Below are 13,120 nucleotides of genomic sequence, written 5' to 3' on the forward strand. Positions count from 1 at the left end.
GAGAAACTTTCCTAATCAGATGAAAATAAGTGTAATTACATTATCACAATTTTGCAATCAGACATCAAGTTTAAAAATTATATTGTGAAACCTGTTATTTGCAATCATTTAATTTATATATATTAGTGCTCTTGAAGTCAGTTACATATCGTGTCATTATAGCGTCAGGTGGAAGTATAGTCGAGTTTAGAGATAAAGCAAATATGTACCATTTTAAGTGATAAAATAGTCGCAAAGGCAGAACTCAATTAGTTAGAACCATGTAGAAACAGTTAGAACCAGTTACGTACCGTATCATTATAGCGTCAGGTGGAAGTATAGTCAAGATTATAGAAAAAGCAAAAATGTACCATTTTAAGTGATAAAATAGTCGCAAAGGCAGAACTCAATTAGTTAGAACCATGTAGAGCCAGTTAGAACCAGTTGCGTATCGTATCATTATAGCGTCAGGTGGAGGTATAGTCAAGTCTAGAGAAAAACCAAATATGTACCATTTTAAGTGATAAAATAGTCGCAAAGACAGAATTTAATTAGTTAGAACCATGTAGACTTATTAGCATATCAGGTGAAGGAATTTTAGTATCAGGTGGAGGGAGTAATAATTATTACATAATCATATAACCAAATGTATTAGTCAATAGAAACTCTTTGACCCTTTCGTCAAATAGAGTGTATAGGTGGTGGACTTTAAAGTGCTGTTTTAATGCATGTAGTCTTATAAACAATCGGGAACATGAAAAGAAATAATATATATCTTACCAAAGCTAAGTTAATTCAAACAACAAGTACCAAGTCAAAATTTAAAAAAAGGGGGAGGAAGCGAGATCAAAATTTGAAAGAGTAGAAAGAGCAGGGTAACACAACGATGAGGACATCGTTAAGAATGGGAAGGATGATAAGTAATGGAATCAATTTCCAAGACCCCGAAACTTTCCAAGTAAAATAAAATTGCCCAGAATATAAACCCAAAGAATTCAAGTAATACTTAATTATCAAACTTAAAAAGTAGCGAAACATGGTATCACAATTGTAACTATGAAAAAAATCGTTCCCACAAAAAAGGTAACAGCAATAAATATTCAGAATGACCAATTTCACATGACATGCAACCAACCATGTAATCTAAATCTTGAGTTTGAAGTTCCAAACGATCAAGAGGTGGTCACTTGAGATAAGAAATAAAACTATGTATTCTGCTATAATTACAAGGTAAGAACTTTAAAAATTAGTTTCTCGAGATACAAAAGTAAAACTAAATATTCCGCTGTAATTACAAGGTAAAGCTTTAAAAAATATTTTCTTGAGATACAATGTACAACTATGTAGTTCGCACTAATTATAAGGTAAAAACTTTATTCCGCTAAGAAAAATTCCAAAGTGAAGTTTTAAAGAGTCATAAATCGTATCAAAAGTTAGTTAAAATCGACTAGCTGATTGGTACATCACTGGCCAATAGTAATAGAGGACATAAAATTTGAACCAATAGGATCAATATAACGCGCTCTTTAGTAACGCCCGAATGTAACCTTCGGCTAAAACCTCAGAGTATAGTACTTTCGAATTGAGCAAGTTGGAGTCAGTCTTTTATGGAGTTTTTGCAACAGTCTTTTAGAAGTCTTATAGGAGTCTTATGATAGTCTTTTGAAATTGATTGTGAGTCTTTATGTGAATTTAAAAACAAATTATATTGAACGTTATTTGTTTTGCTTCAGTGAACAACTTTTAGTGTCTGTTACCGCAAAGTGCTCTTGATATTCCCACCAAGATCTGTATCAACTATGTGAGTAAAAATAAATACATTACTTTCTTATTTTATTCTCTTTATGTTAGTATTTCTCAAGATAGCTAGTCCTTGTGGCTCCACTCGCTCTCAAAAGAACCTGAAACTCTTCCATCAGATTACGACTCAGCACGGCCATTAATACAAGCTCCCCATATGAACCGCTAATTTAAGCTCCCCACGCGCAAAATTCCGCCTCCACTCAGGCATGCTACTCGCAAACCGTCAACTAAGAGTTTAACTGAAAATTACCCATAGAAATAATTAAATGAGGTATTCATATGCAAAGATATAACTCAAGGTAGAATAAACTAGAACTCCCCCTTTTTTTAAGAGAACCCCCTCCCCAGTAGATAGTCATAGTCCTATAAAGGCTGCATTGGCCGAACGATTGATAAGAACTATTCGACTTTTAATTTCAAGATACTGTACATTGAAAAATAGACCGGTTTTTATTCATGATTTAGATAAAATCATGTTTATTTATAATCAACGACCCCATCAATCATTGTCCAACTCAACCCCAACGAAGTTCATCATTCTGATTATAATACATTTGATACTTTTCTGAAACAATATTCCAATGCAACGATTGTGAAGAAAAAATTCAGTGTTGGTGATACTGTTCGAATTAATAGAACAACTAATGTTTTTGAAAAGGCACTTACTTGTGGTCCACTGAACTTTTTAAAGAGGCAAAAATCCTAGACACCAAACCCATATTTTATTCGCTACGAGTCACCAAGGTTGAAGAGATTCTTGGCAGGTTTTATGACTATGAACTGCAAAAAGTTAAAAATAATAGTGAAATTTTATCAAACTGAAAAGATATTAAAGAGCCGTACTCACAGAGGCAAGAAATAGTTGCTTGTTCGTTGGCTAGGATACAACTCTGATTTTGATTCTTGGATCGGTGTTGAAGAAATTAACAATGCCCAATAATTTTTATGTAGCATTTATCTCCAACGTCTCCGACCCTCTCTACAATGATTTTAACAAAACAAGTGAGTTTTGGACGAAACTCTCCCCCACTATCAAATTCGATGACGGAAAGTATGAAGTTGCTCTTGTCGATTGTATTCTCAAAAATACATATGATATCCTGAGAAAGGATCGTGTGTATGAGATAAAAGTTATTCCATTCGACTGGTCACACTTTGTCGAGTATGAATGGGTTAAAGCACTTAAATCTAGTGAATATCCGCAAGTCACATTGAAATATAAAGAATATGGTACTATGACTGATTTGTGTCGTACAATCAATAGAAAAATCTCATATCGTAGGAATGGTTCATTCCATTTTAATTATTCAATGGAACATTATAGAATTTACATTAGCTCACCTGTTGACACTGAAATGGTTCATGTCAATGATAATCTGAGAGATGTTCTTGGCTTTAAACAGAATATGATCAGTGGCAAAAACGCTGGAACTGTTAGCGGGATGGATCATGTTATTTTTGCTGATTATCCAACCGGTTTTGCCTCGGACTCTTGTATATTTCTTTATGCGTCCTCTCTGGAAACATCGAGAGTTGGTATTTCAAATGTCCCCAAGCTAAGTGTTCTTGAACGAAAAACAACCCATGAACATGTTCATCACTATAATATAAAGCATCTTCAGTATGTTCCTGTAAACACTTCGTATTTGGAACTCTGTCAGTTAACACTAAGAATTGAATTAGGGGATCCTCTAGCAATAACGAAAGGTTTAGCTGTGATTATATGTCATTTTCGACCAATCGTCACTGTCTAAGATGAACAATAGAAGAATTCCATTTGTCTTCTCTGATATCTACTGTTATGTTGGTGCTTTGAGTCCACGTCACATAAGTCATAGATTGGACTATTAAAACGGGCGTACCATAATTTCTGGCTATGGTCTTGGTATTTGGTTTGCTAGGCTATTTCGATCTGCACTACCCCTTGCCAGAAAATATCTTGTACCTGCTGCATCAAATTTTGCTGCCTCAACACTACAGGACTGGAGGTCGGGTAAAAATGTCAACGAGTCTTATAGAAAATATTGGATCTTTGGAATGAGCCGTTAGCGAACAGTTAAAATTTCATCAACATGGGAAGGGGTTAAACAGGGTGCGTGGTCATCATTCACTCATCAGTATCTACCCAGCTGGGAAGCAAAAGATATCAGCAACGAATCTGGGGGATAAAAGGAAGAAGACCAAAAAGAAGAAGAAGAAAGAGATTGTTAGATCAAAGAAGGATTTCTTCTCTTAAGATGAACTATCTCCCCCACAAAAAATCGCATGCATCAATCAGCTCCTCATTGAATTTATTCAATTCTGAAAATGTTGCTGTCAGTGTCAAGTATGGCTACCTAGAACAATTTCATCCTCAGCGACCTCTGTCTGAAAATATACTATTTAAGATATTTTCCAATGAAGATTATTTCATTGATTTATCATCAACATTTATTGATTTAAATATTGCGGTGAAGAAAAAGTCAGACAATACAACTCCCGTTGCTGCCAATGGTCTGTCCTATGAAAACCGTATCCTACGCAACTTGTTCAAACAAATTAATGTCTTCATTAATGGAACATTAGTGAGCACTAGCATAATTTATCAAACTATGCAAGCTATATACAATTTATCATGATGACTCCAAAGGTATATCAGGAGTTGAAAGGACAGGCACTGGGCTATGAATATAGATCAGGTGTTGATACTGACGGTGAGTTAACTGCTGCAGTGACCAAGGAGTATCATTTAGTTGGAAAATTATCATGAGATATATCCCAATGGTTACCTCCCAATGTCAAGATTGACATAGAATTACAACTAGCTCAATCGAATTTCATTTTGAGAAAAACACTTGCTGCAGCACCTGATGCAAATGTCATTATCACTTCAGCAAATCTTCATGTTCGAAAACATCAGATTATGAGCTCTTTTGCATTGGTAGGGGAAAAGTTAAGTGCCAATAGTAACAGCATCAAACTTCTTGTCCCCCATATAGTCGCCCATCAACGTCACGTTGTCAGAGGCTCTTGTAATCATACCGATTAATCATTTGTCAATGAAGTAATACCCTGAAAACTCGCTTCGACATTTGTGAAGAGTGCTAGTGCCGTTGGATCCTAGACTGCATCCCCCAATGATTTTAATTTTTTTTTTGTCTATCTAGCCTTGTCTGCAAAGTGAAGGGAATTCAACTGTACACTCAATCAATTGATACAAAATCCTACACAACTCTGTATGAGTTGACCGTGCAATCCCTAGATCATGATTCACGACTATTTGACAATGGAATAACCGATTCAATGTTATCAAAAAATCAGGGTGTAATTGTTTTGAACTTGTCTGGCACTCAAGATAAAAGCATAGTACGAACGAGGAATGTACGTTTACTGCACATTTGCCGATGCTTTGGCTGAAAGTATCATTGAGTCAACTTGAAACCTTTTGGGAAATCACAACCAATGGCAGTGTTCTACTAGACCTTGCACCATGAACACAAACTAAATAATCAGTGTAATTAATTTGGACTTATATATGTTCTAACACCACTTCTATTACATACAATCGGACTTCATTAAAAAAGATTTAAATGCTGGCTATATCCTAATCATTGTTAATATCAGTCTATCGAGTTTGAAGACAGGTCACTGGCTATGCATCTTTTAAATAGCGAGGAATATCGAATTTTTTGATCCTCTTGGCCAATCATATAGATTCTATACTCCACACAAACACAATTTTATTCAGAGCAGTGGGAAAACTATTATTCAAAATCGGAGAAGAGTGCAGAATTTAACGACTAAGACCTACGGCTTTCATACGCTACTATATTTCATTTTCAGATGTCATGGCTATACTTACGAGCAGTTTCCTAGCTTTTATGTTGAGTTTCTTTGATTGAACGACTTTCTAGTTGAAAATATACTTTCAAACGTGTTTAACATTGTTTTTAGTGCCTTGCGAATAAAATGTTCTAAAAATGTTTGTAAATTTGTTTATTAATAAAAAATAATGTATATACATTATAAAAAAACGACGTTTATGCTCGTGTAATTTCTTTTTCTACTACGTATAGGTTTTTGTTAAGAATAACTATATTAGTAAGATTATATTAAGTAACCGTATACTGATCTTCACTTGCTGCAATGTCAGGGTCACATTTCAAACAGTGTGATGTAACTTCACTCTTATCATAGCTCTTTGTATAATCAATGATACCATTTTCATTTATTTTGTAAAATTCGCGTGTTTCAATTTGCCTATTTGAAGCAATGTCACATACAGTGTCCTCAAGTGGTGAATCACATTCTGTAACAGCCAAATAAAAATGAGTAGGCTTATAATCATAGTAGTCATTGTCTTCACAACGATCACGTAGAAACTAAATTCTTTTGTTATTCCAAAAACTGAATCGTAGACCTGGTTCCCTCTCCCAAAACAATTTAAAGCCATGACGATACCAGTCTCTTAGCAATAAACTAAAATCACGTTTAGGATTCTTTCCAATCATACCTGGATATGTATTCTCCAACTGATTACATTTATCATAGTGACGATTAGAGCATAGATGCCCTCTAGGGTGAGAGTCACCCATCTAATCAGGACAGAAATTAAATTCTATAATTTATGCGGCATATCCTCTTTGCAATTTACACGGGTTGCTTAATCTGCACTTCTCGTCATATTCGTCAATCATTGTACAATTCTCACATGATGACCAGCTGCCCAGTGTATACATGCATAGTGGACATGTATAGAACATTTTTTTCATGTGTTGACACTCTCACCGTCAAAATAAAACTGAGCTACGATCAACAAATTGAGATGGAAGGAGAGAGAGGAGTAAATCCTCTTTGAACAATATCTTTTTCGTGAAAAAAAAATAGTCTTAAATTTCTAAGCTAGTGTGTTTAAAAGCAAATCCACAATATCATTGGGGATTTTGTGGATTTTGGAAAATATCATTGTGGTCTTGTCGTGATTAATATGTCAATAAATTGTGTAAATACCTTTGGACCACAACGTAAAAGCTGCATGCAATAGTCTAATGGTGGAGAATCAGTTTTCATTATATCGACAAGCATTCCCTGAGAAAATATCTTCCTTTGAAGAGATAACTCCAGAAAATCATCATCTAGAGTCAAACGTTTTCCATAAACACAAGATTCCCATTAATTTTCTCTTTCTCAAATCTATCCATTTTTTAGAGTCCTAACACTCTCACAACCAATTTCAGACTAACCAAAATTCGTTTTCTACTTTAAAAATATACTTTAACCTACTATATAAAAAAAATATTTTCAATTTAGAAACAATTGTATTAAATATAATTAAAACAATAATAATAATCACTGATAAAATTTATTCTCATCGATATATTTCACTAGTGCATCTAAAGTATCTTGAAGTTTATTTATATGCACTATATTTAGTTTCGCTGCAAAGTATAATTGCTCCTCCAATTTAAATTTGCTCAATGATATCACATATGTTGCATACATATCGTCCCATTCAAGGCTTAGTCTATCCTCGTCTTATTTCCACTACCACCTTTGGTACTCTCGCTTTTGTATCATTGCTGCTACCTACACCACCATCAAGCTCCAATAGTGTAAACATACCACTCATTTTCTATGGTAATATCGTGTCAAATAATAGAGCATAAAAAGTAAACTGTTCTCTCTCTGAATTCAATTCAAATCTGCTACAGGAGGTTCTACATTACTGGAAGAATCCTCAGCCAAAAAGTTCTTTTCAGAGGCTTTATCAACTCCACTTGTATTTGCAGCAAGTTGAGTCACCTGAGTCATTTGAGAGACATAGCTAGGTTTCTGTATCTGGTTAACTGTCTCATCAGGATAAGCAAGACCTTTTACTTTTGGTATTTCAGCCACTTTTATTAATGAGCTTGTGGAACAGTCACTTCACCAGTATACATAAACTTCACCAAAGCTAGCAGATCATAAAATTTCACATCCTTTAGAATAATAATAGGATGAGGGTGTGAAATCCCTGGAATCAGTGTTTCAAAGTAGGAACTACAAGATGAGAGAACAAGTCTGTGACATTTGATGCTTTGACTGTCACATGATAGAGTGACATCTGTGAAATGTTCATTGCTTAATAGAGATAAAAAAGCACTATGAAATACATCCATGTAGTTGTTCCACTTCAAACAAAATTCTTTTTGCTCCATTTCAGAAATAGTGACTAAGTCCTTGAATAGCAAACTCACTGAAAAAAATTGAAACATATAAACAAAATTCCAAATCACAGGCATTATAGGCATTAAAGGTGAAAATTAAGAGAGTACTCTATAATTAGAAAGTAAAAAGCAACTGAATGCATGTATTTGTCTTTCAAAACTTAAACATTCCATTTCAATTTATAAATATGCCTAGCTAGATAAGAATCTCTATAAATGTTCAACAATATGCTTTCATAATTTGCAAGAACTCTTAAATCAACATTATTCAATTCAGTTTGTGTATACACCACAATGGAACCAATTCTGATTACTGATACAATAGTTCTTAAGGAATTTATGGACCTAGAAAATGAAATAATCTACGGTATTTGTTTAGCCTTATGTCATCTTCTAAGGAGACATGTTAAGAAAACAATTCTTACTTTAAAATATGTATAATGATCCTAGTTCTTATATTATCCAACGGGAGAACCTTTATCATCAAGTCTTTCCTCTAAAAATCCTTCTTTTTCCAGCTTAAGAGAAAAAGTTTACAAAAATCACCATAGTTGAGAATTCAATGCTTAAGTCTTTTTAAATTGCCGCTATAAATTGCCGCCTAATAATTTCTTTTATAGATAGCGTTCATGCCGGTCTTTTTAATACTTTTTTTTTTAAAGCACAGTGGTGAAGGGAGAATATCAAAATATGAACGCAAAAGACCGGCTTGAACGCTATCTATAAAAGAACTTATTAGGCGGCAATTTAAAAAGACCTGAGCATTGATTCTAAAACGTGGTGATTTTTGGAAACTTATTCTCTTAAGCTGGAAAAAGAAGGATTTTTAGAGGAAATACTTGATGATAAAGGTTCTCCCGTTTGGTAATATAAGATCTAGGATCATTATACATATTTTGAAGTAAGAATTGTTTTCTTAACATGTCTCCTTAGCAGATGACATAAGGCTAAACAAATACCTAATCTACTTGTCGAGACTGTATTCATCCTTTTATCCTTCATGAATGTCATATACTCTTGTGCCAACCCCTTTCCTTGCTATTCCACATATCACTGAATCTTTCTAGACTACCTCTGAAGAGAAAAACTGCCCATATCATTCCAATACTTAAAAAAGGTAGATAGGACCTTCCTGAAAGTTATTGACCTATTAGCATGACATCAGTGGTTATTATGATCCTTAAAAGAATAATCATTTTTTGGTCAATATCTACCAAATCATTATTGACTTAAGAATAAAGTGAATACACCATTCAATGCCTTTTTTATGCTGATTACGAATATAATAAGCATTTCTATCGGAAATGAATTACAGCCCCCCCCCCCATATATGCCAATTCAGGGTTAGGTTAGGTTAAGTAGGCCGATAGCCTTTATATGGGGGGGGGGGGCTGAAATTCATTTCTGATAGAAATGCTTAGGCTATTATATTCGTAATCAGCATAAAAAAGGCATCAAATGTGTAGGCTATTCACTTTATTCCTAACTCAATAGGCCCGGGGATGTAAGGATTTTATGAAGAGGTGGTCTTGTGAACTAGAGGAGGCTGATTTGATTAGAAATGCATACTTCTAGTTTCATTTTAAGAGTCAAGCGTACTGGAGCGAAAATAGCCCCCCCCCCCTCTCCATGATATCCTCTTTTCCCCAAAAACATTCGATTGAAATTGTGAGACAGCCATTTTGTAGCCAATAGTCCAAAGAGAATATAACAATATCTTCAGTAATCAAATATAAGAAATATTTAGGTGGACGTTGAACAAAATAAAAACAAACTATTAACATGTGAACTTTCAAAAAGGTGACAAAGCAATATCCCAAGAACAATTTATATTATTAAGTTAGATCTTTATGAGTAAGTTGTGGGGGATTTTGAACTAGCCAGAAAGCACTATGTGTATACTTTAAGTACTACAACTACAGTTACTGTAACTAATGACACTTAGAGTATTAAGGTGAAACTTCTAGGAAGCATTTCCAATTGAACAAAAAAACTGTATACATGCATGTTTTCGAAAAGGCATATAAGCAATATCATAGGCAGCACCACTCTATAATATCTAGAAATACCATTGAAACATTTAAAGGGGCTAATTTGATTCAAAATTAGAAGTTCTAGGGTCCTTTCTAAGAGTAAAAAGAGATTAAAGGGAAATCAGCCCGTCTCTCAAGCCAATTTATTTCCCAAACACATCTAGTCAAAATTTTGAGACATCTATTTTGTTCAGAGTAGTAGAATGGTCCAGCAACTATGTCTTTAGGAATATTGAGCATGTCAAACCCCCACAATTATGCAAAAATATGGATTCGTATATAAAAAAACAAGAAAAGATATAAATTTTTTTTTTTTCATGAAAATGACTTTGTCAATAAAAAATGAAAAAAATTCATCTAAAAAAAATCTTCTTCCACAGAACAAGCTTTTCATAGAAAAGTAAATAGCTTCAGAAGCCCAAAATGACCGGGCATAAAGTAGAGTAGTCATCCAAGCGTAAAACTACTACAAATCACTATCAATAAATAAATGAAACTCAAAATGAACAGAAATTAGAATAAATAGCCAAGTCAAACTCGAAATTAGCAAAAATTAATATTAGTAGGGCTAATAACCCCCATGCCTTCTCAAGACCAGAACATAATTGCACTTTGCGCTTTACTGAAAACAAATTATGTTTAAATGTTTTCACCTTTTTTTACTTAAATAAGTAAAAAAAAATTTCCTCACTTTTTTTACCCATTTTTTATTTTAAGGAATAAATATCAGTATAGGTAAATTAAACTGACAATCCATGGTAATTTTTTTTCAGTAAAGCCTAAGTTATGTTCTGGTCTTGAGAAGGCATGGGAGTTGTCAGCCCTGGTAATGTTAACTTTTGCTCGTTTTGAGTTTGATTCGGCTATTTATTATAATTTCTGTTCATTTTGAGTTTCCTTTAATTGTTGATAGTGATTTGTGATAGTTTTACGCTTGGAAGATTATTTGACTTTATTTCTGCCCATGTTTGGCTTGATAGAGCTCTTTACTTTTCTTTGAAAACGTAATCTGTGGAAAGTTTTTTAAATTAATAAAAATATATAGCACCGTCATTCAGCCAGGGGGACAGGTGCCCCCCCCCCCCTTACCCCCACCCTTATGGGCGCCCATGGTAGTGTCTACAGAGTCCCGTGTTCATGTGGGAAATTTTACACAGGTAGAACCCATCAACAACTTGGTGAACATTTGCATGAACACAAAATCTCAATAGAATAGTCCCTGAGATTCGAAAATAAAAATGACAACTTTGATTCTGCCTAGGCCCTGCATATCTTTGAAAATCCTACACCTTTGGTTCTTTTTGAGGAGGCAACTTTAATATATATATATATATATATATATATATATATATATATATATATATATATATATATATATATATATATATATATATATATATATATATATATATATATATATATATATATATATATATATATATATATATATATATCTATATGTATATATCTATATATATATATATATATATATATATATATATATATATATATATATATATATATATATATATATATATATATATATATATATATATATATATATATATATATATATATATATATATATATATATATATATATATATATATATATATATATATATATATATATATATACTATATATCTATATCTATATATCTATATATATATCTATATATCTATATATCTATATATCTATATATATATATATATATATATATATATATATATATATATATATATATATATATATATGTATGTATATATATATATGTATGTATATATATATATGTATGTATATATATATATATGTATGTATATATATATATATATATATATATATATATATATATATATATATATATATATATCTTTTATATATATATATATATATATTTTTTTCGGATCTTTCAGAAAAAAAGCCATGCCTTGGGCTGTGCAAGGTATTATTTGCTTAAAGATGTCTAATAACTGCAGAATTGATTATTTTTTCATGAACATTAATAATCACTGATGTCATGCTAATAGGTCAATAATTTTCAGGAAGGTCCTATGTACCTTTCTTAAATATTAATTAAAAAAAACTTTCCACAAAATAACTTTTTAAAAGAAAAGTAAAGAACTTCATTGAACCAAAAATAAGAAAAATCAAATCAAATAATCTACCAAGCGTAAAACTACCGCAAATCAGCAACGATAAATAAATCAAACCCAAAACGAACAGAAATTACAATAAATAACCGAGTGAAGCTCAAAACCAGCAGAAATTAAGATGAGTTGGGCTCAAAACCACTATGTCTTCCCAAGGCCAGAACACAATTTGCACTTTACTGAAAAAAACATAAATGTTCTTACTTTTATAACTGTAATAAATCAAATAATATTAACATTTTAATTATTGTACTAAATATCAGTATATATATATCAGTATATGAACAAGTTAAACAATACAACAAGAAAGCTTCTTCCCACTCTTGGTACCATTTGCTACAGCAGTGAATTGGTGTCCATTTAATTTTGTTTGCCATCTCTTGTCATATTTATTATCTTGTTATATTTAATCTTTTTACCATCTCTTATCTGTATTTTGTTGTTGTTTTTTTTATTCACTGATGGTTATTTGGGTTTAATTTTTTACCGATTGCAGCTTGATGCAATGATGCTCATATTGCTTATGTTTGTTCAGTACTTGTAGTTTAAAATGTTTAAAAAGTAAAATTTCTTACATACCTGCAGTGCAGTTTATAATTGAGGTTTTGTTTCTTGTCTTTGTAATTTGTTTGATGTGCTTTTTTTTTGTGTGTGTGTTTTTTTGTTTTTCTTTTTTACTAATACTCCATCTTTTGTACCTTTTTTTGATGGGCAATAAATAAATAATAATAATATTAAACTGACAATGCACATTCATTTGTATTTTTTTCACTAAAGTGCAAATTATGTTCTGGCCTTGGGAAGGCAAAGGGATTTTGAGCCCAACTCATGCTAATTTCTGCCTGTGTTGAGTTTGAATTGGTTGTTTGTTGTAATTTCTGTTTGTTTGGGTTTCATTTATTTATTGATGCTGATTTGTGGTAGTTTCATGCTTGGTAGATTATTTGATTTTATTTTTGCTCATTTTTG

At 32.3% G+C, this 13,120-nt stretch overlaps 1 protein-coding gene across 9 annotated transcripts in view; it reads left to right on the forward strand.

The window, feature by feature from the left end:
* Nucleotides 1-8,717: 8,717 nt before the first annotated feature.
* The window catches only part of LOC148949830 (uncharacterized), a 120,304-nt gene continuing 115,901 nt past the window's right edge, over nucleotides 8,718-13,120 (forward strand). For 7 of the 9 annotated variants that reach the window (XM_089093793.1, XM_089093789.1, XM_089093794.1 and 4 more), the window contains exon 1: nucleotides 8,754-8,868. In XM_089093793.1, the coding sequence (XP_088949919.1) occupies nucleotides 8,810-8,868 (59 nt within the window). In that variant the 5' untranslated portion in view covers nucleotides 8,754-8,809. Of the gene's footprint in view, nucleotides 8,869-13,120 lie in introns of all 9 variants that reach the window. The other 2 variants (XM_089093791.1, XM_089093790.1) reach the window with 2 other exon arrangements.

Source organism: Artemia sp. Qi Xiang Cuo, chromosome 8 (assembly GCF_049724085.1).
Source record: "Artemia sp. Qi Xiang Cuo chromosome 8, ASM4972408v1, whole genome shotgun sequence".
Classification (NCBI taxonomy): Eukaryota; Metazoa; Arthropoda; class Branchiopoda; order Anostraca; family Artemiidae; genus Artemia; species Artemia sp. Qi Xiang Cuo.